Here is a 26,878-nt window from a genome sequence, read left to right as displayed (position 1 = left end):
GCAGGAAGGAGCCACGAGGCTCCAGGAGGGAAATTGAAAATATGGGGGCCGTAAAGGGAAATTTGGAGGTAAAATTTGGGGTCACAGGGGCTCCGGGGGAGCAGCCAGAGCTGTAAAAGGGAAATGTGGGAGCACAAGGGGGGCTGCAGGAGAACACTGGGGGCCAAGGAGCTCGGGGGAAGAAATTGGGGGGCACAGGAGGGGCTGCAGGAGAACACCAAGGGTCAAGGAGCTCTGGGGAGCTGTGAGGGAGAAATTGGGGGGCACAGGAGGGGCTGCAGGAGAACACTGAGGGCTCCAGGAGTTCTGAGGGAGAAATTGGGGGGCACAGGAGGGGCTGCAGGAGAACACTGAGGGCTCCAGGAGCTCTGAGGGAGAAATTTGGGGGCACAAGTGGGGCTGCACAAAAGCCGAGAGGACCCTCGGCGGCTCTAAAAACCCCACCGGGTTACTCAGGACCCGCCCGGGAGCGCCACGGAAGGCTCCGTGAGGGCTCCGTGAGCCCGCGGGGCTCTGAGGGGCTCTGAGGGGCTCGGGGGCTCCGGGCGAGGCCGCGGCGCGGGAGCCGCCCCCCTCACCGCGGCGGGGCGGAGCGAGCCGCGGGGCTCTCCCGCGCCCCGCCCGCCGCCCTGGCCGCTCCCCGCCGGCTGCCGGGAGGGTTCCCCCCCGCCCGTTCCGCCCGTTCCCCCCCGGCCGCGCTGCCCCCGGCCCGGCCTCCCTCACCCATCGCCGGCCGCCGCTCCGCCTGCGCCGGGCACAATATGGCGGGCGGGGCGCGACGGCGGCCGGCGCGGGACAAGCTGCTGCGAGGCGCGAACGCGCACAAAGCCACGCCCCTTTTGTGTGTAGCCACGCCCAGTCGGCCACGCCCAGCGGGGCAGCGCGGTGTCACCCCCCGGTGTCACCCCCCGGTGTCACCTCCCGGTGTCACCGCGTGGGAACGGCAGCAATCGCAGCCGCCAGCTGTCCCGGCAGCCCGTTATGGCAGGGAATGAGTAATCCCTGACACCTGCGCGGCTCCGGGCGCCTCCGCGCGGTGCTGGGATGCTCCTGGAGGGATTTCAGCGTCTTCACAATTTTGGGTTTTTTTCCCCCAGTTATTTGCTCGGCTTTGTTTCAGCACAGATGGTTACACAAAGCTGAGAGCCAGCCCTGCCTAGGCTGCAGGAAAAAGCGGCTCTGGAATGAATGGACTTGCACAAAGACAAAATTTGCTGATTTTTTGGGGTTTTTTTGGCCGCGCAGGGAGGTTTGGAGTGCCCAGCCCTGGAGGTGTCCAAGGAATGAGTGGTCACAGAGCTTGGAGGGTTCTTCCAACTTAAACTGATTCATCAAAAATCAGGAGTGGCCAGACACCTGATGTTTAAGAGAATCCTCTAAAGGTACCAGGATATCCCTAAAAACCCAGTCAGGCCAAAAAAATGTATCTGGAACGTGATGGATGAGCCTTTTTTGGTCCAAAATCGGTGGTGAAATTCCAAATTCAGCGGTAAAATGAACACCTCCATCAGGACACAGTTTATATTTCAGTTTTGCAACAGGCAGCTGGAGATCCAAGGGAGTTCCCAGGATCCAAGAGAGGCTCTGGTGTTCTCCAACACTCCCAAAAAAACCTGGCAGATTCCCATTTTTCCAGTCACAGCACACAGAGCTTGAACTGATCCTCTGGAATCAGCTCCCTCTTGGCAAAAGGAGCAAAAGGAGCGTGGAAAAACATTCCCATGGAGACATATGGAGGGCTCAGCTGAGCTGTGCTCACACCAGGGAGCTTCCCGAGGGGAAAAAGGAGGGAAAAGCATCTCCATGGTAGCTGGGAGCCCCCTGGACACTGCCCAGCCTGCAGGAATTCCTCCCCATCACCATCCACGGCTCATCCGAGGTGCTGGGGGTTGATCCATGAGGGAGGAATTCCCATGAGGGAGGAAATTCCATGGAGAAGAAATTCCTTGATCCATGAGGGAGGAATTCCCTGATTTGTGGGGGAGGAATTCCCTGATTCATGAGGGAGGAATTCCCCGATCCATGGAGGAGAAATTTCCTGATCCATGAGGGAGGAATTCCCTGATGCATGGAGGAGAAATTCCCTTGATCCATGAGGGAGGAATTCCCTGATCCATGGAGGAAATATTCCCTGATCCATGGAGGAGATATTCCCTGATCCATGGAGGAGGAATTCCCTGATCCATGGAGGAGATATTCCCTGATCCATGGAGGAGAAATTCCCTCATCCATGAGGGAGAAATTCCTCGATCCATGGAGGAGGAATTCCCTGAGAAATTTTCCTCCCCAAAAGCTCCAGCTGGAGCATTCCCTGCTCCCCTCTCCCTCCTCCTCCTCCAGGGTCTCTCCAGGCTGCTGGAATCCCCCTGATCCCAAATTTTCTTTGGGAGAGCAGCAGGAGGGGTTAAGGAGGTAAAAATGCACATTCCAGCTGTTTTTTCCCGGCTCTGCTCGTGGCAGATGCTCCGATATAAAATTCAGATTTGCTCAGATGTGGGAATAATCCAGCTGTGCTCTCCAGCTCAGCCGATCCAAGCTGGAATTCTGGAGGTAAAAGATCAAACCACTGTGCTTTCAGTGAGGCTGGGAGATAAAAAACCCCAGAAAAGCTGTGGAATTCCCATCCCTGGAGCACTGGGATAGTGGAAGGTGGCCCTGCCATGGGACTGGAGCAGCTCTAAGGTCCCTCCCACCCCGGAGCATTCCCTGAATCCATGATTCCATCGAATGAAGCTCGGAGCCACTGGCTTTATTGAAATATTCCAAACAGAAAATGGAAAGCAGGGGTAAGGAAGGGGCAGGGGATGAGGCTCCTCCCAGGAAAAGCTGCTGGGGACACCTCTGGAATTCCAGCTGGAGCGTTTTCCTCAGGTTCACTCCCCACTAAGGACAAAATCCAGGTTTGGGCCAGCTCAGAGCAAAGCCAGGCTGGGGTTTTACACCCCAGGGCTGCCCTGCAGGCTGCAGGAGCTGTTCCCACTCAGGGAAAAGCCCTGGGAAGTTGGGAATGCTGAGACACGGAGCAGGAGGGTGTTCCCAGCCTGACAAAACCAGGATTTTGTTGGGAAACACTTCCAGGGAGGAGACGTGAAGAACAATGGGGGATTTTCTCTGGGCTGGGGTCTTGCCCAAAATCCTACAAATAACAAGATGTGGATGAGCCCTTTGGGAAAACAGGGAGAGGAGGAGATCCCTGGCACTTGGGAGCAGAATTCCAGCAGGAAAGGGAAGGTTCTGCAGGTAACTGAGGTGACTCAGACTCCCAGGAATCTCCATCCCTGCCTCACCCCAGGATGTTTGGCTGATTCTGCTGCTGAGGGGTTATTTTGGGATCTCAAATGAGCTCTGGCAGGCTCCAGGGCTAAATCCTGCCTGGAAAAGTGCTGGGAGAGGGAGGGAAGGAGGGAGGGAGCTGTCTGATCCAGGGAATGTTTGCAAAACACTCCCAGCACATCCAGTTATTTCAGTATATTCACATTTCCATCTTTTCCTATCAGCATCCCACAAAAAGCAAGGCACGAGCTGGGTTATTCCAAAGGCAGCATCACAAGATCCATTTGGGAATAAATTGCTTCCTAAGAGATGATCTCTATCAAATCTTTTCCACTTGATCTAAAAGCTGGGCCTATTAAGAGAGAAATGGGAAAGATTGGTGCATTGCCATAAAAAAAATTGGTGTTCCAATTCCACTGGAAATGAAGATGGATTTGATAACCACAAATCCAGGCCTGCTGTCATTTCTCTCCTGGCAAGAGGGAAATTCAATTTTCAAGTGCAGGAATTCAGGGTGAACTCCCTGCTACAGCATTCCCACAAATTTCCCTTTTCCTGAGGTAAGAGGGGCTCGTTTGGGAGCTTTATAATCCCCTAAAAAAATGAGATTTATCCTTCCACGTCCCCTGCTCAGCTGGGATTTGGGCTTTTCCAGCATTTCAAGGTGGATTCCTTGGTGATTTTTATTTATGGAGCTCAGGGGCAGCATGTTGGAATCCCACAGGGAAGGGGATGAAGGAATTGTGTCCTTGCTGATGTGATCACCCCACAACCACTCCCAGCCATCCAGCAAAAGAGAATTTTTAGGGAAGCATCTCCTCTGCTCCATCCCTGAAAATGCTCCAGGCCAATTTGGGATAGGGGAAGGAATCCCTGCCCAAGGGAATGGGGTGAGATTAATCTGAATCATCAAGCAAAGAACAATCAAACGCTTTCCAAATTCAGATTTTTGGCTCAAAACTTCTTTCAGCAGCTTCCAAGGGGTGAAAAACAATTTTTTTTTTGTCTTTTTCATATATTTTAAAATAAATTTAAGCTTGACAAGCTCAAAAAATTTTTATTTTGTCACGAGAATTACCAAAAACCACCATTTTTTAGAAATGCCTCCACGGTTTTAAACCCCAAAAATCACTGTGGGGTCCCTGAGGGAGATTCCCTGGCAGAATTCCACAAAAACCACTCCCAGCAGCCACATCCCATCCCAGAGCGTGTGGAAGGGCTGGGAAGTGGCAAGGAAAGATCTGCAGCCTGGAATTTTCCTGGATTTTCCCCTGCTGTGGGAATTCCTGAGCCATCCCCAGGGCAAGAGGGAACAAATCCCAAAACTTGGGAAGCACAGAACCATGAAATCCCTGCATCCCAAGGCACGGATCTCATCCCAAAATCCTTTAAAATCCCCTAAAATCTCAGCTCAGGAGCCTCCTCCACGCTGTGACCTCAGAGAAACAACTTCCCCTTTTTTATTTTTTTGGTGTGGATCCAAGGAAAAATTGGAATTTAGCAGCTCAGATGGTGCCACCCCCACGTTGGGAACTCAACAAGGGGTTGTAAAAAATCCCCCAAAACTCACCCAGCTGGTGCTGGCCCTGCTCTTCCTCCTCCTCCTCCTCCTCACCCCGCTGAGTCACGGCCCCAAATTCCTGCAAATCAAAGGAAAAAATTGTGAGGATCCTCACGAAGATACTAAAAAAAAAATAAATTTAAAAAAATAAAAAAAGGAAAAAAGAAAGAAAGATTCCTGCATGCAATTACACATGAAGGAAAAACATGCAACTTCAGCTGAGCTATGGACATTTCACAGGAAACAGCAATACTGGGGGGGCTAAAAATTGACATTTTCAAACAACTGAGCAGAATTTGGGTTTGGTTTTTCTTTTTTTTTTTTTGGCAGTAGCAGGACTAGCTTGGATTCACGTTCATTTTACATCTTTTATCCTTTAAAAATCCAGGATATTTAAAGATTCCTTTTGGCCCACATTCCATCCCAGTGCATCTGCCAAGGGCACATTATTAAAAGTTATTGCTAATTTATGCCACGTGGGTTGGTTTAAATGTTTATATTTAAAAAATTTTTTTTTTTTTTTGTTTTTTTTCACTTTTTTGGGTTGTTTTTTTTTCCCCTTTTACATTAAATTAACATCTGAAGGGTCGGCTGGGTAAAAAGTTTACGTCACAGGTTTATGGAAAAGAGAAATGTGCTATATTAAAATCAGACATTTAGGTTACCTTTTGGGCTTTGCGGTGCCTGTTAGCTTTACACATCCTGATTTCTCCTGCTGATAATTTTCCTTTAAAAGGGGGGGTTTTTTTTTCCCCTTTTACATTAAATTAACATCTGAAGGGTCGGCTGGGTAAAAAGTTTACGTCACAGGTTTATGGAAAAGAGAAATGTGCTATATTAAAATCAGACATTTAGGTTACCTTTTGGGCTTTGCGGTGCCTGTTAGCTTTACACATCCTGATTTCTCCTGCTGATAATTTTCCTTTAAAAGGGGGGGCATAGGCTGATCTTTTCATCACATTATGCCCTGAAAGCTGACTCCAAACCAGTGTTGAAAATTCAGTTATTTGCACTTTAATAACAGTCTATAAATACAACTTTTGTGTGGTTTTTTTTTAAAAATATTTTTAAATATTCCCCTCGGTTCATGCGCTGCATTTTTGTTGTTTTTTGGTTTTTTTTTTTTCCCTAAAATTCTATTTTTCACCCCCGAGCAGTTTAATCCTCTCCCCCTAAAATTCCAAATTCATCTGCTGGATGGGAAATAACAAACCACGAAGCATTGATTTTTTGAAATAGAAATAAATTCAATATCTCTACATCCACACCCTCTCAGAAAGGATTTAAGGAGCAGCTGCAGCACCTTCCACCAACCAAAAAAAATTCATTTTTAAAGCGGTTTTTCCAAGGAAAATCTGCTTGGAAGCATCATCTTTGCCAAGGGGGGGTTACAGAAAGCAACTTCCTTGGAATTCTCAGCATTCCTACTTAAACCAGGAATATTCTCTGAGGCCACCTGAAATCTGAATCATCGAGCAAAGAACCACCAAACGCTTTCCAAATTCAGATTTCTGGCTCAAAACTGCTTTCAGCAACTTCCAGGGGGTGAAAAACAAATTTTTTTTGTATTTTTTTTTCATATTTTTTAAAATAAATTTAAACTCGACAAGCTCGAAAAATTTTTGTTTTCTCAAGAGAATTACCAAAAAAACCACCATTTTTTAGAAATGCCTCCACGGTTTTTAAATCAATAATAATAATAATAAAAATAATAATAATAAAAAAAAAAGACAAATTAAGTTTAGCATGGATTTAAAGTTGTTTGAAACAAAAAAAAAAAAAACCTCCAAAAACAAATGACAATTCATCACATTTACTTTGATTAAAAAAGGACTAAACTTTATTGACAGATTGAGACAGACATTTTGACACGTTTTGAGCTACCTAGTTAGGCAGACTTTACACAAAATGTAGCATTTTTCTCTTCCAGAACAGAGTGGGAGGACAGTGTAACAAATCCAATTAGGACTTTATCTTATGTACAAAGTGAAATTTGGGATTGTTTTTTGTCTGGTTTTTTTTTATTTTGGTTTTTTTTTTTTTTACAGCTGCAGTGTCCCTTTTTATGCAAAGCTCGTGCTGAGATACACTTGAACAAGTGGTTGGGACTGCTTGAAATTGAGATTTTTTTGGGGGTGAGGTTGAAATTTTCATCAGATTTTCTGCCCCAAAGGGCTACAAAAAATCAGAATTTTACAGGCCTACCCATGGAATATTCTTTCTATCAAACACTGGGCAATTAGAGCCATATTTTGGTTTTTTTCCCCTAAAATTTGTTCATTTAGAGTTCAACTAAAACCCCTTTCCACAGGAAAAATATTCCCAAGCATATCTCAACACTGCACGGGGGGCTAGATTTCAAAATCCACATAAGAAAAGTCAATTTTTTTACCAACCTAATTTTTCCTTTTAAGTCAATTCTCTTTAAAAAATGCTATTTAATTTGTTTGGAGGATCCTTTGGGTTAAAATTTAAACTTCAAGATTCACCAGCAATGTCCTTTTAAAGGTTTGGCATCTGAAGTTATTTTTTTGTTTTTGTTTTGTTTTTTTTTTTTTTTAAATGGTGGCAGCCACTACTGTTACATTAAGATTTTAATTCTTAAAAAATAACCCTGAATTTTGAAATGTAGCCTACTTTGGGATTCTGCAACTACAACCTTTATGGGTTCCTTTAAAACAAACTTTAAAAGTTTTAACAAAACCTTAATTTCAGAACTAAGCAAAGCATGTCACTTTTGGAAACTAACATTTTTTTTAAACTTGCTTTTTAGTTGTGTGGTTTTTTTTTGTCTTTTTTTTCCTTAAAAAAAGGTACAGTTTGTTTTGTTTTTTTTTTTTACCTAAAACGACAAAGAAAGAAAAGCCATCTACACACCGAAGGGAAAAAAAAATAAAAATAATAAAAATTAAAAAGTTTTTCCCCCTCTAAATCTATTTAAATTTATCTCAAGAAATCACTACATACAGAAGCCAAAATGCAAGGTGAGGATGGAGTGGGAAGGAAAAAAAGGGCCAGGAAGAAAAACAGGGAGACAATTACTTGTCTGCTGTGGGTAAAGCAACGGGAATCCCGGGAGATACAAGAACCAGTAACAAGTGTTTGCTCCTAAATTGGGATTTTTGCCCCATTTTTGGGGTTAGTAGCGGCCGTAGGGGTGCTCTCTGTAGCCCCCCTTGACTGGCCGGGCTGGGGGGGCCTTCAGGGAGGGCCGGGTTCCATTCCAGTCATCTTGGCCTGTGGGGAAAAGGAGAAAAAGTCAGGAATGGGAGGAGGGAGGAGGGGAGGGATGGGGATGAAAATGGGCTGGGAGGTGGTGAAGTGTGGGATGGGATGGGGCAGAAGAGGTGCTCAAAGCAGCTGCTCAAAATAGGTCCTGATCCCCCAAAAACAGCTGCTCAAAACAGGTCCTGATATCCCAAAAACAGCTGCTCAAAACAGGTACTGATCCCCCAAAAACAGCTGCTCAAAACAGGTCCTGATCCCCCAAAAACAGCTGCTCAGAATAGGTCCTGATCCCCCAAAAACAGCTGCTCAAAACAGGTCCTGATATCCCAAAAACAGCTCCCCAAAACAGGTACTGATCCCCCAAAAACAGCTGCTCAAAACAGGAATAGGTCCTGATCCCCCAAAAACAGCTGCTCAAAACAGGTACTGATATCCCAAAAACAACTCCCCAAAACAGGTCCTGATCCCCCAAAAACAGCTGCTCAAAACAGGTCCTGATCCCCCGAAACCAGCTCTCCAAAAACTGCTCCTGATCCCCAAAACCAGCTCCTGGTCCCCAAAACCAGCTCCTGATCCCCAAAACACCTCCTGATCCCCACAACCAGCTCCTGATCCCCAAAAACAGCTCCTGATCCCCCAAACACCTCCTGATCCCCAAAACCAGCTCCTGATCCCCAAAACACCTCCTGATCCCCACAACCAGCTCCTGATCCCCAAAACCAGCTCCACCAGCAGCCCTCGGGAGATCCAGCTCCAGCTGCCAGCGCTGCACAGTACCAGGACACAGCACACCCCAACCCTGCTGGGCCACTGGAGGGTGGCCATGGCAGGGGATGATTTAAAGGACCTTTAAGGCCCTTTTCACCCCAAACCACTCCAGAATTCCATGAAAAAAAGCAGAGTTTGCTTGTGACAGCCACCCCTGTGAGCTGTCCCTGCCAGATCTGAAACCCAGCCTCCCCAAACCTTCCCTCCACCCACCCCCAGCCCACCTTGGGGATTTATCCCCTAATTCTTTTCTCAGGGAAGCAGAGACCAGAGGGAATAAAAAAAAACCAGTGGATAAACAGATCAGATTAACTGAGCCAAGTGTCCAAGGGGCACTGTGGGCTCTGAGGGAGCAGGAGGCACAAAAAGCTCTTTGTGCTCAGGGTGACACGGGCTCAGCAAACCCAGGGAACAGCCAGCAGCTCCTGGGAGCAGCTGGATGGAAACATCCTGGCAGGCTCCTGGTTTGGGGTTAAACCTGGAGTAGGGAACACCCTGAGGCTCCTGGGTTTGGGGTCAGACCTGGAGCAGGGAAAGCCCTGAGCTCCTGGGTTTGGGGTCACACCTGGAGCAGGGAACACCCTGAGCTCCTGGGTTTGGGGTTAGACCTGGAGCAGGGAACACCCTGAACTCCTGGGTTTGGGATTAAACCTGAAGCAGGGAAAGCCTCAATGCTCCTGGGTTTGGGGTTAAACCTGGAGCAGGGAATGCCTCAATGCTCCTGGGTTTGGGGTTAAACCTGGAGCAGGGAATGCCTCAATGCTCCTGGGTTTGGGGTTAAACCTGGAGCAGGGAACACCCCAAGGCTCCTGGATTTGGATTTAAGCCTGGAGCAGGGTGAGCAGGAGACAACAACTCTGCTTCCCTAATTCTGCCAGGACATGAATTCCCAGCTTCCAGAGATCTCCAGCTGGTCAGGAATGTCACCACCTGCACAAGGGACTGTTCCAGCCACACGGAATTCCACACCTTTAAGGGCAGCTTTGGGAATTTGTCTAAACCCTGCCCAGCAACAACAAAACTCCTCTGGCTCAGCACAAATCCAGAGTCAGTCCCAGAGCAGCCCTGGGGAGGAAAATGAACCCTGGCCCAGCCCAGGCTGCTCTGGGGACAGGGGACAATGATTCCTTCTCATTGCCACAGCCAGATGCCATTCCAAGCCTGGCCATGGGAACTGCCTTCAGAAATAAATGCAGCCACAGCTGAGGGCAGCAGGAGGCAGGGAGGGACCTCTGGAATGCCTTCCCAAGGAAGCAGGGAGTGAATTCCTTGGTTTACTTTGCTTTTCCTGCTGAACTTTATCCCAGCCCATTCATTCCCTCACTTTTACCCTCGCAGTTCTCTCCCTGTCCCATGGGTGGGGAGTGAAATTGGGGTGTGGTTGCCCTTTGGGGTTAAATCACCAAATTTTGGCTCAGCCCAGCCTAAATTGAGAGTTGTACATAATTCAGATTAGCTAAGCTTTGCCTACTGAGTCAAACTGGCTCCACAGAGCCAAGGAGAGGCTCCTCATGACACTTAAATCCAGTTTTTGAGCAGATTTACAGCCCAGAGTCAGGCTCAGGGTTTGTGAGGATAAAGGAAGCAGATGGAACCATATAAAACCCAGCCCATGAAAACCAGACAAGTGCTGTGGGTGGAATCCAGACCTCCTGAAATATTCTAAAGCTACAAGGAAATTAAAACATTTCCAGAGATTAAAAAATGGATTTTTTTAAAAGCATCACCATTGAGACCAACCTAAACCCACAGAGAGGTTGTTCAGACCTAAATAAAAACACCACGAGGTTCTCCTCAGTTTTTTATCCAGACATTGAAAACCAGGAAAATTGACCACAAGCAATTCCCAACCCCTTCCTTATCCCAGAATTCCCAAACATACCATAAGCTTCATAGGTTTCCTGTGCCTCCCCATGTCCATAATCATAATATTCTGTATCCCTGCAAAAGCAACGAGGTGGTTACACACAGGGAAATCCCATTCCCACGCTGCCACAAAAAACCAGGAAAAGAGAAGATGCTCCTAGTCCTGGATTCCAGCAGAGCTCAGGAATGTTTCCATTGGCTTCAAATGGGATTCAAAAAAGGGGAAAAAAGGGGGAAAAGGCCATGCAGCATTCCTTTGGGAAGAGGGAATCCCACTCACCCTTGGCCCTGGCTGTAGTAGCCCTCGTAGCCCTCGTAGCTCTGCTCTGCGTACGTGTCGTCGTAGCCCTGCGGGGATGGGGACAAAAAAGTGTCACAAAAGGGCCAAAAAGGAACCAAATCCAACCCACAGCAGATGGCAGAGCCTGGAAATCCTGGCCTGCCACAGGGAAAGGGCTCAGGCACAGCACAGAGGGAGCCCCGGGGCTGGCAGGGGTGAGCCACGCTCGTATTTAGGAATTGTTCCATGTCCAGGGATAAATCCGTGTGCCAGGAGAGCTGGGATTGTTATCAGGGAAAGGTTTTATCTCCAGAGGGGGCTGGGCACTGGACAGGCTCCCTGGAGCTGCAGGATAATGCTCCCTGGGATGCACAGGGTGGGATTTTGGGGTGTCTGTGCAGGGCCAGGAGCTGGGCTGGGTGATCCAGGATATTCCATAGTTCTGTCTCATCCAAACCACACATTTACAACCCCCAACCTCTGAATTCTTCAGTGAAAAAAACCCATTTTGCTGAGAAAAAAAAACCCCAAAAGTTCAGGTGTATCAGTACTTGTGATGATCCCAGCACCATCCCAGTGATCCCTGGTGATCTCAGCACCATCCCAAAGGCTCCTGGTGATCCCAGAGCCATCCCAAAGGCTCCTGGTGATCCCAGAGCCATCCCAAAGGCTCCTGGTGATCCCAGAGCCATCCCAAAGGCTCTGGTGATCCCAGCACCATCCCAGGGGACCCTGGTGATCCCAGGATCAGTGGGATCCCAACACCATTCCCAGCAGTCCTTGGTGATTCCAGCCCCATCCCACAGATCCCTGGTGATCCCAGCCCCATCACCATCCCACTCATCCCTGGTGACCCCAGCACCTTTCCAAGGAGTCCTTGGTGATCCCAGCACCATCCCAGGGGACCCTGGTGATCCCAGAATCAGGAGTCAGTGGGATCCCAACACCATTCCCAGCAGTCCTTGGTGATCCCAGCCCCATCCCACTGATCCCTGGTGATCCCAGCCCCATCCCACTGATCCCTGGTGACCCCAGCCCCATCCCACTGATCCCTGGTGACCCCAGCCCCATCCCACTGATCCCTGGTGATCCCAGCCCCATCCCACTGATCCCTGGTGATCCCAGCCCCATCCCACTGATCCCTGGTGACCAGCGCGGCCCCCCGCGCCATGGCCCCGCGCACCGCGGCCCCCCGCACCAGCGCCCCCCGCGGGGGGGGAGGAGGAGGGGGGGGACCGACCCCGCGGCCCCTGCGGGGACACAGAAAGCGCTGTCAGGGTGGGCTCGGGGGCCAGGAGGGCACAGAGAGACCTCACTTCATGGTTCGAAGGTGGGTGTATTACATTACATATTATGTGTCATATTATACTACACCATATTGTATTATATATTGTATGATATATAATAGTATGTATCATATTATATCATATTATATCATATTACATCATATACTAAATTATGTATCATATTATACACTGTATTATATTATATATTATATTATATATAGTATTATGTATCATATTATATCATATCATATGACATCATATACTATATTATGTATCATATTATACTATATTATATATCATATTATACTATATTATATATCATATTATACTATATTATATATCATATTATGTATCATATTATGTATAATATTAAATTATATCATATCATAGTACATCATATATTATATTACACCATATATTATATTATGCATAATATCATATGATATCATATCATATTATATCATATCATACTACACTATATTTACCATATTATATTATACTATGTTATATTATATTATACTTAATACTATATTATTATTTGCTATGTTATGTTAATACTATATTATTATTTACTATGTTATGTTATATTATGTAAAGTTATATTATGTAATGTTATATTATATTATGCTATATTACATTATATGATATTACATTATATATATTATATTATATTAAACTTTACTGTATTATATTATGCTATATTATGTAACGTTATATTATATTATACTAATTATATATTATGTTATGTTATATAATATTATATATAATTATAATATACATGATTATGTTATATTGCATTAGATTGTATCATATGATATCCTATTAATCACTATAATATTATATTTATAATATTGCATTATATTGTATCCTATCATATTATATATCATATAATATGTATTACATTATATTATACTATATGATATCATATATATTATATCATATCATACTATATATATCATATATCTATATCATATTATATTATATTAAAATGTTATACTAAAACTATACTAAAAAGAAAAGAGAGAAAGGATCCATCAGAAGGTTGGAAAAGAAAAGAAATGAATGAATAACAAAATATTGTGACTGCTCACAGCCTCGACACAGGTGGCTGGCATTGGTCATCAAATAAAAACTATTTCACGTGCTGGGTAAACAATTCCCCAAATCACATTCCAAAGCAGTAAAACATGGAGAAGATGAAGCATCCCAGCTTCTCAGCAGAAAAGATCCTGACAAAAACATTTTTCATGAAATATGTCTGCGACAGGCAGGAGCTGCTGCTCTGGAGAGCCCCAGGATGGGGACTGTCAGTAGTGACAAAAAAATAACAGAGCTGGGAATTGTGGATTGGCACAGAAATGAGAATTGTTGTGCTGGGAGAGGCACTGAACCCTCCTCTGGGGGAGAATTCTGCTGGTTTGGGTGAAAAGCTAAATAAGTAGAGGGGCACCTTTGGAATGCCTTCCCAAGGAAGCAGGGAGTGAATTCCTTGGTTTACTTTGCTTTTCCTGCTGAACTTTATCCCAGCCCATTCATTCCCTCACTTTTACCCTTTCAATTCTCTCCCCATCCCATGAGTGGGGAGGGGTGAGAGTGAGGCTTGGTTGCCCTTTGGGGGTAAATCACCGAATTTTGGTTTTCAGCCCAGCCTAAGCTGGGAGCTGTACACAATTTAGATTAGCTAAGCTTTGCCTACTGAGTCAAACTGGCTCACAGAGCCAAGGAGAGGCTCCTTGTGACACTTAAATCCAATTTTTGAGCAGATCTAGAGTCAGGCTCAGGGTTTGTGAGGATAAAATAGCTGTAGACAGACAAAGAAATAAATCTGATACAGAACTTTGGGCAGGGAATTTCACTCCAAAGGACCCTCCCACCCACCTGGATCACCCCAGATCCCTCAGGATCACTGAGGACATGGGCAGGGACACTGCAGGCAGCAGGAAAAGCACCAGCCCATGGATCAGGGAGTGAGGCAACAGTTTTAGTGCCAATTTATCCCCAAGCTTTGCCAGAAAGATGCCACCCCAGAGGTGGGAATTCAAACTGAGAGGATGGGAATTTCAGACTGAGAATGCTGAGGGGTTACAGCCCTTCCATCACCAGCCAGGCCCGTTTCTGAGATGTTCATCAAACCATTTATGAAACCATTTATAAAACCATTCATGAAACCATTGTTTAAACCCATCCCAAATCCCCCCCGTGTCGGATGACACCCCAAACACGGAGCCAGAATCCCCCAAGCCAGGCCTAGCCAAGCAGCAGCTTAACCCCTCTGAGAGCTCAGCTGTGGGTGAAAGGCAGCATTGCCAGGGCTGGGATTTTGGGAATACCTTGGCACAGGGGGAGGGGGAGGTGGGGCTGCCCCCCGGCCCCGCCCGGGGACGCCTCGGCCGCGGCTGGGCTCCGGGACCCCGTTGAGATAGGAGAGCTCCAGGAACTGCTCCTGGCAGATATCATCCATCATGTCCTGCAGGAAGGACAGAAATAAGGATAAAAATAAGGATCAATAAGGATATAAAGGGTCAGCTCCAGAGAACAGCTCTGGGATGTCACAGGCTGCTGTGCTGGGATGAAATGACTGCATGGACCTCAATAAAATCTGGTTTTTCTGGGATTTGCTGCAGCTTTCTCCAAGATTCCAGCCCTGCACCTCCAGGAGATGTTCCCACAATGCCAGGGATGCCAGGAGGATCCATGGGGGAGAGCCCAGGCAGGTCTGAGCCCACAGCTCCTGTCTACAGGGGCAGTGAGCCCACAGGAGGGAACCCTGCAGTGTTCCCATCCCAAAGGGCCCCTTCCAAAGCCAGGCTGGCTTTTCAAATCCTGAGGGATGCAGACTGTGCCTGGCAGGTCCTTGCAGATCCTTCCTTGGGGACTAAAGGGCCAGAGGAGATCACCCAGAGCCATCCCAGAGCTCCCTGGAGATTCCAGAAGCACCCCAGTGATTCCTGAGTCACCCCAGAGCTTCCTGGAGGTCCCAAAACCATCCCAGTGATTCCTGAACCATCCCAGAACCTCCTGGAGATCCCAGCACCATCCCAGAGCTCCCTGGAGATCCCAAAACCATCCCAGTGATTTCTGAACCATCCCAGAACCTCCTGGAGATCCCAGCACCATCCCAGGGCTCCCTGGAGATCCCAAAACCATCCCAGTGATTCCTGAACCATCCCAGAACCTCCTGGAGATCCCAGCACCATCCCAGTGATCCCTGGAGATCCTAGCACCATCCCAGTGCCCCCTGGAGATCCCAAAACCATCTCAGAGCTCCTTGGAGATCCCAAAACTATCCCACTGATTCCTGAACCATCCCAGAGCTCCCTGGAGATCCCAAAACCATCCCAGAGATCCCAGCATCATCCCAGAGCTCCCTGGAGATCCCAAAACCATCCCAGCATCATCCCAGAGCTCCCTGGAGATCCCAAAACCATCCCAGTGCTCCCAGAACCATCCCAGAGCCTCCTGGAGATCCCAGTGCTGATCTCCCTCCAGATGTCTGAACTTCCCCGTTTCTTTCCCTAATTTAAGAACCAATTTTCATTTGAATTTTAATTTTGGGAGAGACTCCTTCAAGGAGCAGGGAACTCACAGGGACCAGGAATTTCTTGACCTCCTCCATGGCGTGGGCCATGAGGGCGTAGGCCTCGCAGGGGGGCCCGAAGACCTCGATGAAAACGTGCAGGTCCATGTTGAGGTGGGCGTACTTGGGATCCCCGCCCTTGCGCAGCTCCTCCTCCTGAAGAAAAACCAAATTATTTTATTTTATTTTTATTTAATTTTTATTTTTACTTGGGATCCCCGCCCTTGCGCAGCTCCTCCTCCTGGAAAAAACAATTATTTTAGTTTATTTTATTTTAATTTTTATTTGGGATCCCCGCCCTTGCGCAGCTCCTCCTCCTGAAGAAAAACCAAATTATTTTATTTTATTTTTATTTTTATTTGGGATACCCCCTTTGTAGAGCTCCTCCTCCTGAAAAAAAACAGAATTATTTTAGTTTTATTTTAATTTTTATTTGGGATCCCCGCCCTTGCACAGCTCCTCCTCCTGCAGAAAACCCAGAATTATTTTAGTTTATTTTATTTTAATTTTTATTTGGGACACCCCCCTTTGCGCAGCTCCTCCTCCTGAAAAAACGCACGGAATTATTTTATTTTACATTATTTTTTATTTGGGATCCCCCTCTTTACGGAGCTCCTCCTCCTGCAGAAAACCCAGAATTATTTTATTTTATTTTTATTTTGTTTTATTTTTATTTGGGATCCCCTCCCTTTGCAAAGCTCCTCCTCCCGCAAAAAAACCCAGCAGAATTATTTTATTTTATTTTAATTTTAATTTTTATTTGGGATCTCCCCCTTTGTAGAGCTCCTCCTCCCGCAAAAAACCCAGCAGAATTATTTTATTTTAATTTTAATTTGGGATCTCCCCCTTTGTAGAGCTCCTCATCCTGCAAAAAAACCCAGCGGAATTATTTTATTTTCATTTTAATTTTATTATTTTTTAAATTTGATTTTTATTTGGGATCCCCCCCTTTATGGAGCTCCTCCTCCTGCTAAAAGCCCCAGCAGAATTATTTTACTTTTATTTAATTTTAATTTTATTTTTGTTTTTATTTTATTTTGATTTTATTTTGATTTGGGATTCCCACCCCCACCTTTTGCAGAGCTCTCCCTCCTACAGAAAAAACCCAGCAGAATGATAAAAAATGGAATTTGTAAAGAATTTTTAAATTTTATAGGAAGCTTCCATGATTTTGTACAACTGTGTGTACAATTTTTTTTTTTCAAGATATCTTGAAGATATTTCTGTTTCTCAGGCTGTTTTGCAGTTATTTAAGAAGTTACAAAGAAGCTGAAAGTATAAAACTTTTTGTGCTGCTCAAGAATTAAAATCAATAAATAAAATTAAAATCAGAATTAAGCTACAGCTCTGCCCAAAATAAGCAAGAAGAAATAAAAAGAATATTTTTCCTATTTTTTTCATATTTTTTTGCTGTTTAAAAACCCCTTCTGGTACTTTGGGATTCAAAATTATTCAAATTTTTTGTGACCAAAAATTATCAGGAACACATTGCTCCAACATTTCCACTGAACCAGAAGAATTTAAATATTTTAGAGCAGCTAAAAAAAGAGATTTTTATCTTTTTACAGAGAAGAAAAATATCCCTTTAGTGAATGTCCCTTCAGGAGAATAATCCTTATTTTATCAGCTTTTAAATTCATATTTAATTAAAGATTTTTCTTGTTTAATTTTTAATAAAATGCTTGGAGAGCTGCTAATTGTCACCCTTAAATGGAATTTTGTTCTCCCTTACCTTGGCTTTGTCCCTCATGGAACCTTTCCCCAGTACAGAGATTTTAGCACCAGTTTCTTCCTGAAGTCTCTTAATGGTGTTGCCTTGGGGTCCCAAAATCTTCCCAACAAAGTTGAACTGGAAATTAAGGAAAAAAAAAACCAAAATAAATCAGCTCCAGAGCTTAAAAATGTCAATAATTTTTTTTTTTTTTAATGTTGTGTCAGTTGATTTAAAAAAAAAAAATCACATTTAATTTTTTCCTCATTTAAGCAAAAAAATGCACAGGAAAATTTAAGTTTTGAAAGGAGAATTTAAGATTTGAAGAGAAGATTTAAGTTTCGAAAAGAAAGTCCAAGTTTTGAAAGGAAAATTCAGGTTTCAAAAGGAAAATTCAGGTTTCTAAAGGAAAATTCAGGTTTCAAAAGGAAAATTCAGGTTTCTAAAGGAAAATTCAAACTTCAAAGGAAAAATTCAAGTTTTGAAAAGAAAATTCAGGTTTCAAAAGGAAAATTCAAACTTCAAAGGAAAAATTCAAGTTTTGAAAAGAAAATTCAGGTTTCAAAAGAAAAATTCAGGTTTCAAAAGGAAAATTCAGGTTTCAAAAGGAAAATTCAGGTTTCAAAAGGAAAATTCAGGTTTCAAAAGGAAAACTCAAAATTAATTCAAGCTTCAAAAGGAAAACTCAAGTTTTGAAAAGAAAATTCAAATTTCAAGAAGAAAACTCAAGTTTCAAAAGGAAAACTCAAGCTTCAAGAGGAAAATCCAAGCTTCAAAAGAAAAATTCAAGTTTCAAAAGAAAAATTCAAGTTTCAAGAGGAAAATTCAAGTTTCAAAAGGAAAATTCAAGTTTCAAGAGGAAAATCCAAGTTTCAAGAGGAAAATTCAAGTTTCTAACCTTTCTTTTAATGAAAAAACAAATGCTCAGGCAGAAAAACCAAGCTAAATTAAGTGGTTCAATCCCAACATCTGCAGCAGCTTTCCAGCAAACCTTTAAGGAATTAAATGTAAAAAAATGCAAAAAAAGCTGCACCCATGGAATTGTCTGTTCCAGAACCCAAGATCCCAGCTCTGCAGCACCACTTACCCCGCGATATTCCAAAAAATTCAATATATTAGAAATAAAATCCCTGCAGGCCTGGAGAAAAACCCAAACAACTTCTTACTTTTCGAAAGAAATCTCTTGGATTTTGGTTGAAAAAGCAGATTTAACTCCTGCTGCCCCTTTGGCAGCCAGAAAATCCCACAGAAAAGAAGAAAATCTCTGGGATTTTGTGATTTTTTCTGGCCTCACCTTGGGGTACTGCTTGACAGGGATCAGAACTCGTTCCTTCAGTTTCATATTCTTGTGGGAAAATAAATCCAGGTAGTTCTCTTCTTCATCCTTTTTTGTTGTCTCACCCTTCTGAATTTTTTCAATTTCTAAATAAAAAGAAAATGATATAATAATAATAGAAATATATAATAATAGAAATATATAATAATAATAAATATATAATAATAATAAATATATAATAATAAATATATAATAATAGAAAAATAAAATAATAGAAATATATTATTATAAATAGGAATATAAATAATAGAATTATCAATAATAATACAAAAAATTAATATAAGATATAAACAATCATATAAAATAATATAAATATAATATTAGAAATGTAAGTAAACTATATATATAATTATTAATAAGATAAATATAAATAATAATATAAAAATAGGGCTGCTTTATATTTTCCTTTAACAATCATCAGCTCAGAGATGGAATCACAAGAACAAAACCCTACAAATACCAGAAGGAAATTCCTCTGCCTTCCCTTAAATCTGCAAAGAAACCAGCCCAAAATACATAAAATTTTAATTTTTTTTTGCTAAATTGGGACAGAAATCTGCAATTTTTTTATCACCCAACTCACATTTATTTAAAATCTGCCCTTTAATTAGTGGTGGCAACACCTCCAGGCAGATGAGTTTTGATAAAGTTGAAAATATTCCCAATAAATAGCATTGGAATAGTGGGATTTGGAATGGAATTGTTTGGAATAGAAACACCAGTTTTTAATTTATTATTTAATATTTAATTTAGTATTTGATTTAATATTTTTATGTAATTTAAAATTTTTGTTTGGAATAGAAACACCAGTTTTTAATTTATTATTTAATATTAAATATTTGATTTAATTTTTAAATTAAAATTTTATTTTTTTGTTATTTCCTAGCCCAGTGTGGTGTGGGTTAGGAAATTCTCCCAGCTTCATTTCACTAAATAAATTCAGATTTATCACCCAAACCATTCCTAAGTGGGTTTTAAACCCTCAGGTTTGCAGCCATAAAATCGAGTCCCAAAAATTCTTAATTCAGCAACACAACTCCAAATATTTCATCTCCCAAAATTAAGATTTTTTTTTGCTTTTTTCATTGCTTGTGGTGAATTAAAAATGAGTTTTAAAACCCCAGTGAGGTGGCCTGGGACAGCCCCAATTACCTGCTGGAATGAGGTCATTAAGGGAAATTAATTAGGGACTGGCAGACCCAGACCTGCTGGAAATTCAGATTTCACAGGAGATGGAAAATCCTCTCCAGGCATTTCCGAGTTAATAATTCCATTTTCCCCCGAATTTCCCTTTTCAGGGATAATAAAATCACAATTTTTATTTCAAGGCCAACAAATCCATGAGAAATTCCCCCAAGTTTGGAGTCAATCCATTGTTAACAACCCCAAATTACTGCTGATCCTTTGGTCCAACAGAAAAAAAACCCAAATTGATCATAATAAATCATAATAAATCATAATAAATCACATCATAAATATCAATCCCAAATCTTGATTTCAGGCTCTTTATCAGGAGAGGTGAAAAATCAAATTGTGCCATTTCACCAACAAACCCAAGGCTTGTAAATTGAATTTCTGAGCATTTTCCAAAGGAAAGAGACACTTCCCAAGGCTTGTAAATTGAATTTCTGAGCATTTTCCTAGGGAAGGAGACACTTCCCAAGGCCTGTAAATGGAATTTCTGAGCATTTTCCAAAGGAAAGAGACACTTCCCAAGGCTTGTAAATTGAATTTCTGAGCCTTTTCCTAGGGAAAGACACTTCCCAAGGCTTGTAAATGGAATTTCTGAGCATTTTCCTAGGGAAAGACACTTCCCAAGGCTTGTAAATTGAATTTCTGAAAACATTTGTGAAAACGCATCCTGCAGACAAACAAGAAGTGTTTTTTACACACACATCCAGAATAAAAACACCCTCAAACCCCCTTGATAAAACTGAACGAAACAGGAATTAATTCCTGTTAAATTCAAAGATTAAAATGAAATTAAACACGGGGATTTTCTGCCTCCTGAAAACAGCCCGGGGCTGGCTGGGAAGCTCTGCAAACCAGAAATTCCCAGTTCACAGGAAGGAAAATCCATCCCTGCCTGCTGCCACAGCTGCGGGAACAGCTGGGATTGGGCTGGGAGGGAATTCAGAGATTGATGGAAAGAAAACAAAATTCAAAAAAGCAGCAGCAGCTCCGCGCCTTGGAACGGAACACAGAATGTAAGGGAGGAGAAGGAGCAGAGGGATTCCAAACTCTGGGAATTCCAGGATATGGGAAATCCATACTTCAGCAATTCCAAGCTCTGGGAATTCCAAACTTTGGGAAATCCAAGCTTTGGGAATTCTAAGATCTGGGAAATCCAGGCTCTGGGAATTCCAAACTCTGGAAATTCTAAGCTCTGAGAATTCCAGGCTCTGGGAATTCCAAACTTTGAGAATTGCAAACTTTGGGAATTGCAAGATCTGGGAAATCCAGGCTCTGGAAAATACAGGCTCTGGGAATGCCAAACTCTGGAAATTCCAAGCTTTGGGAATTCCAGGCTCTGGGAATTCCAAACTCTGGGAATTATAAGCTCTGGGAATTCCAAACTTTGGGAATTCCAGGATCTGGGAATTCCAAACTTTTGGGAATTCCAAACTCTGGGAATTCCAGGCACTGAGAATTCAAAACTTTGGGAATTCCAAACTTTGGGAAATCCAGGATCTGGGAATTCCAAGCTCTGGGAATGCCAAACTCTGGAAATTCCAAGCTTTGGGAATTCCAGGCTCTGGGAATTCCAAACTCTGGAAATTCTAAGCTCTGAGAATTCCAGGCTCTGGGAATTCCAAACTTCGGGAATTCCAAGCTCTGGGAATGCCAAACTCTGGAAATTCCAAGCTTTGGGAATTCCAGGCTCTGGGAATTCCAAACTTTTGGGAATTCCAAGATCTGGGAATTCCAAACTCTGGGAATTATAAGCTCTGGGAATTCCAAACTTTGGGAATTCCAGGATCTGGGAATTCCAAACTTTTGGGAATTCCAAGCTCTGGGAATTCCAGGCACTGAGAATTCAAAACTTTGGGAATTCCAAACTTTGAGAAATCCAGGATCTGGGAATTCCAAGCTCTGGGAATTCCTAGCTCTGGGAATTCCAAGCAGCCCCAGACCCAAGGAGAGCCTGGAAGGAGGTGAGGAAGGATAAAATCCCGGCGGCGGTGCCCTGGATGTGACACCAGGAGCAGCTGTGGGACACCCGGCGGGGCCAAGGTGTCCACACCTTCCCACTCCAGAGGATTTTTGGGAGCAGGTTCCCTGCTTGCCACGGGGAACGTCAGCAGCTGGCAGCTTTTCCAGGGATTCCTGAGGGGCAGGGATGGGCTCAGCAGGATTCCCAAGGGGCAGGTAAAGGGTTGGCAATGCTGCTGCTGCTCCTGAGCTATTCCTTAAGAATCAAAATCCATGGAAATGCTGGCCTGCAGCTCAGCTGGGCTCTGGGAGAACACTGGTTTGTCAGAATGAAAATGTCACCTGGAAAGTCAAGTAGAATGATCCCTAAAAAAACCCCAAACTCCAAAGAATTTTTGGGTGGCACCTCTGAGGAAAGCAGAGCCTCCTCCATCCTTCACTGCTGCCCAGATGGTTTTTCTCAGGAAGGGGAAGCAGTTCCCAGCCAGATTCCAAGAATTTGGCAATCCTAATCCCACTGTTTCCCACCCCAAAATACATCCCCAGCGTGGGATTCCAGCCTGGCACTCCTGGGCAGGCAGCTCTGCTGGGAAGGAAGGGCACTGCCAGGAGAAGGGGCACGGGGAGGGAAAGGTGAGATTTGGGATGTGGCACAGGGGGGAGAAACTCCTGGGATGGCAGCGGGAATGGGAATGGCCACGGCAGCAGGAATGGCCACTGAGGTGGGAATGGGAATGGCCACTGAGGTGGGAATGGGAATGGCCACTGAGGCGGGAATGGCCACAAAGGTGGGAATGGGAATGGCCACAGGAGCAGGAATGGGAATGGCCACAGGAGCAGGAATGGGAATGGCCACAGCTCTGGGAATGGGAATGGCCACAGCTCTGGGAATGGGAATGGCCACAGGAGCAGGAATGGGAATGGCCACAGGAGCAGGAATGGGAATGGCCACAGCTCTGGGAATGGGAATGGCCACAGGAGCAGGAATGGGAATGGCCACAGCTCTGGGAATGGCCACAGGAGCAGGAATGGGAATGGCCACAGCGGTGCCAGCAGTTGAGAACATTGCCATGGCTGAACAAAACAGAAGTTGAGAAGTGCAAAGTGAAATGATTCCAGAACAACCCAGCCTGAGAGAGCAGGGGACAGTTCCAGGCGGCAGCCTGGGGGCAGGATATCCATTGGAAGGACAGGAATTGAGGGAATCTCTGTCAGGAGAGCCTGGACTGCACGTGGAACCAGCCTCAGGGTGACCCCTCTCACCTCCAGCGACCTCAGCCCTCTCCAATAATCCCTGCTTGGTTCCCAGGAGCCACCACCCACCCGTGGGACATTCCCACCCAGCCCTTCCCCATTCCAGGGATGCACAGCCTGGATCTGGCCTGAATCCAGCAGGGAATTCCGTGGGGGAGTCCCCCAGCACCTCCAGCTGCTCCTTCCTGCCCCCATTCCCACCCCTCCTGGAATGCCACAGCTCACACATCCTTGGGAAGCTCAGCTCTTTTCCCGTGGAGTTTCTCCATGAAATAAAACCGGCTAGAATTCCTAAAAAATCCCAAAACCCCACAGCTGGCTGACACACAGGTGGGATGTGGGATATCTCCCTTTTCCCAAAGCAGGGAAGCAGAGAGGGCTGTGCACTTCACACCTCCCCTGCTCTTTCCACAGCATAAACACAAAGAAAAAAAAAAGGATTTTCTTGTTCCTATGGAAAAGGAAGGTCACACAGACCCCAAATGCCAGGAGGGAAATGTGGATTATATTTGAAAATAAAAGAAATCCCAATTTTCAGTTTCTCTTTAGGATAACAGAACCCTCAGTGCAGCCACTTCCATACCAGAGTCCATGGAATTAATAAGAATCCCTTCACTGCCAGGCCTTTGCTCCCAAGAAAAGCCAAAAAAAATTTAAATATCTCTTTAAAAATAAAAAACCACCACAGTATTTTCGACAACTTGATGTTGTTTAAAAGAAATGAACGCAGAATTCCAGCAGGGCTCCCTCCCTGAGGCAGGCAGCCGGAGCAACTTCCACTTCTGGGAAGGAAAAAAAGGCTGGAATAAAAATCCTGCTGACACCCAGGATCATCCCTGGGCCTGGAAATCATTTTGGTGGAGTTGTGCAGGCTCTGTGCATCACAGAGCTGAAATTCCAAGGAATCCTGAGCACTCTGGGGCTCATCCAGGCAAAAATAATTCCCTAAATCCACCATTTTACCTCAAATTCTTCCTCATTGTTTTCCTGCTCAGCTCACCCTGACCTGGGACTGGGAACGCTCCCAAAAAAAAATTAAAAAAAGTGATTTTCAAAATACCCACGGCTGGAGCTGCTCCAGTTTTAAATCTCCCGAAGCTGCAATCATTAAATTAATAAAAAATTAATTAATTTTTTAAAAACCCCTCCTGAATCCCTGTTACCCCCTCAGGTGAAGGAGGCTCTGCAGGATGCTGCTCTTCGGGTGGGAATTTGCAAACTCCTCGGATTTCCTTCTCCTGGGAGGCGTCAGAGCCGAGCAGGCTGAAGAATTTCATTAATCAGGATCATTAAACCGATGGAAAATCGGATTATAAAACTCATTTATTGAGATCGAGGTGCTGGTGGGTGATGCTGTGATGGGTTGTTTGCACAATGGGAGAGACAGCAATTCCCAAGAATTATTCCTTGCATAAAACAAGCTCCTAAAAGCTCCAGAGCTGCACCAAAACTCTGCTTTTTTAAAGCCCCGGCAAAATAAATAATTTAAAAAAGAGCAGGCGGAGAAAGAAATTATTTTTAAAATTCCAATTAATAATTTTAAATTGTTAATTAAAAATAATTGAATTAAATAAAGTATTCTTAAATAAATAATTATTGAATAAATTATTGTTGAATAGATTATTAAAATCTGATCAATTAAAATAAAATTTAATGATTCAATTCATTAAAATAATTTAGATATTCCAATAAATATAATTTAAAATCCCAATAAAAACTAAAAAATTAAATCAATAAACAATACTATTATTAATAATAGTAACGATAGTAATATTATTATTAATAAAATAATAATAAAAATAAGAATAAAATAATAAAAATTAAATTATAATAACATTAATAATTATGATGATGAGGATAACAATTTTAAGAGCAGGTGGAAAAAATAAATATTTTTAAACGCACTAGTGGAAATTAATAATAATAATAATAATAATAATAATAATAATAATAATAATAATAATAATAGCAGCAGATGGAAAAATAAATAATTTTTGAAAGCACCGGTGGAAATAATGATAATAATTATAATTCTAAAAGCAGGTGGAAAATAAATAATTTTTTAAATCACCGGTGGAGATGAAATCTGAGCAGATCCTTGCTCTGGGAGCCTCCCAGCACACAGAGGTTGGGAATGTTTGAACCGGTTCCCGTTTTTGGCAGCGGAACGGGCCGGGGCTGCAGAGGGAGATCCGGGCACAGCCGAGCCGGGCCGGGCACAGCCGGGCCGGACCGAGCACAGCCGAGCCGGACCGAGCACAGCCGAGCCGAACCAAGCCGAGCCGCCAGGACTGGGCAGCGCCGGGAAGGAAGGCTCGGCTGGGCTCAGAACAAAGCCTGCCATTTCCAGCCCAGCTCTGCACTCCCAGCAGGGAAAAATCCCCGCCCGGTACAAAAGAACCATTTTAAGGTTCTTTTTTAGCTCCTCTGTCCCCAGGGGTGGAAGAGCTGCCCTGATTTCGCCGAGGACAGAGCTGCTTTTCTTCCCCACAGCTGTTTTTAGGGGTTTTATGGGAATCGCGTTACCCGATATTTCGGTGTTTAACCCTTGTCAGTAAGGACAGGAGCTGTCCCCAAAGCAGGACAGGTCACCTGAAGGGGCCAAAGGGACATTCCACGCCCGGACTGCCACTGCCACCCCAGGAACTGGAAGGAGCTCGGGGATGGGCTGGTGACGAACTGGGCATCGCTTGTTTCTCCCTCAACACAAAATAATTAAAAACCTACCCTGTATCTCACACTACTACCCATATCACCATCCTAAACCTTGAAAAACAAATCCTACAAAAACATAATATCCCTAAAAACCCCGTTTTTTAAAATTATAATTGTGACCACCGCAATTATCATTATTTATTAGCGTATTTACCATTACCGTCACGTTTTATTTCAATTATTAAACGCTTCTCTCAAGGGTTTTCATTCTCTTCATTCTCCTGCCTGGCTGAGGCCACACCACAACCAACACAATATAACACAATAAAACCACCAATAAAACACACGCAAAACTCGCGACTCTGCGGATTAAGCCGCGATTACACAGGGAAATATCTCATTTTAACCCCGTCTCGCTCCGGAGCCAGAACGGCCACCGGGACCCGCCGCCCGCCCGTGCCCGCCCCGGTACCTGCGGTGAGGAGCTGCATGGCGTGCGTGAAGGACGGGTCCAGGCTGTCCTTCTCGGCCATCAGCTCGGGCAGGTACTTGTTCTCGGGCTCCATCTTACCGCCAACCATACCGCCCGAACCACCGGAGCCTGAGGCCCCACCGGCCGCGGCCCCACCGGGAGGCGGCTGCGCTCCGCTGGCGGCCCCGCGGGCCCCTCCGCCACGGGGCGGTCGGCGCGGCGGCGGCGGCGCGCGGCCGCCGGGGCCCTGTCCTCGAGACAAACGACCGGCGGGGTCGTCGCGGCGCTGCATGAGGCGGTGCCCGGGGAGGGGAAGCGGGGCCGGGCCGGGGACGGCGGCGGGAGCGCAGCGGCCACACCGCCCGCGCAGCGGCCGGGCCGGAAGTGCCGCGCCGGAAGCTCCGCCCCCTCCCGGTGTGTGTGTGTGTCTGTCTGTCTGTCTGTGTGGTGTGTGTGTC

General features: G+C 44.7%; 2 protein-coding genes across 3 annotated transcripts in view; both read right to left on the bottom strand.

Moving 5' to 3' along the window:
* Window positions 1-8,005, bottom strand: part of TMEM39B (transmembrane protein 39B) — a 16,721-nt gene extending 8,716 nt beyond the window's left edge. The window contains exons 1-2 of one of the 2 annotated variants that reach the window (XM_041479314.1): window positions 7,877-8,005; window positions 4,844-4,913 (exon numbers count right to left, since the gene is read on the bottom strand). The gene's annotated coding sequence lies outside the window, so the exon portion shown is untranslated. Of the gene's footprint in view, window positions 1-723; window positions 776-4,843; window positions 4,914-7,876 lie in introns of those variants that run through there. The other variant, XM_041479315.1, reaches the window with a different exon arrangement.
* On the bottom strand, window positions 6,652-26,878 carry KHDRBS1 (KH RNA binding domain containing, signal transduction associated 1). Its single transcript, XM_041479147.1, has 10 exons — window positions 26,421-26,878; window positions 18,845-18,972; window positions 17,572-17,688; window positions 15,849-15,995; window positions 14,593-14,729; window positions 12,103-12,226; window positions 11,839-11,883; window positions 10,977-11,044; window positions 10,713-10,771; window positions 6,652-8,071 (listed from the first exon to the last, which is right to left on the bottom strand). The coding sequence occupies exons 1-10, from the start codon at window positions 26,710-26,712 to the stop codon at window positions 7,974-7,976; spliced, it is 1,215 nt and encodes a 404-aa protein (XP_041335081.1). The 5' UTR covers window positions 26,713-26,878; the 3' UTR covers window positions 6,652-7,973.

The sequence above is a fragment of the Pyrgilauda ruficollis genome, unplaced genomic scaffold (assembly GCF_017590135.1).
Source record: "Pyrgilauda ruficollis isolate IOZ18807 unplaced genomic scaffold, ASM1759013v1 scaffold48, whole genome shotgun sequence".
In the NCBI taxonomy this organism is placed as follows: Eukaryota; Metazoa; Chordata; class Aves; order Passeriformes; family Passeridae; genus Pyrgilauda; species Pyrgilauda ruficollis.
This window is presented reverse-complemented; position numbering and strand designations above follow the sequence as displayed.

Coding starts and splice junctions, on each gene's coding strand:
- KHDRBS1 (XM_041479147.1), bottom strand. CDS start 26,712: ATGCAGCGCCGCGACGACCCCGCCGGTCGTTTGTCTCGAGGACAGGGC. Junction 18,973..26,420: donor CATGCAGCTCCTCACCGCAG/GTACCGGGGCGG, acceptor CTTTTTATTTAG/AAATTGAAAAAATTCAGAAG. Junction 17,689..18,844: donor CTGTCAAGCAGTACCCCAAG/GTGAGGCCAGAA, acceptor CTTAATTTCCAG/TTCAACTTTGTTGGGAAGAT.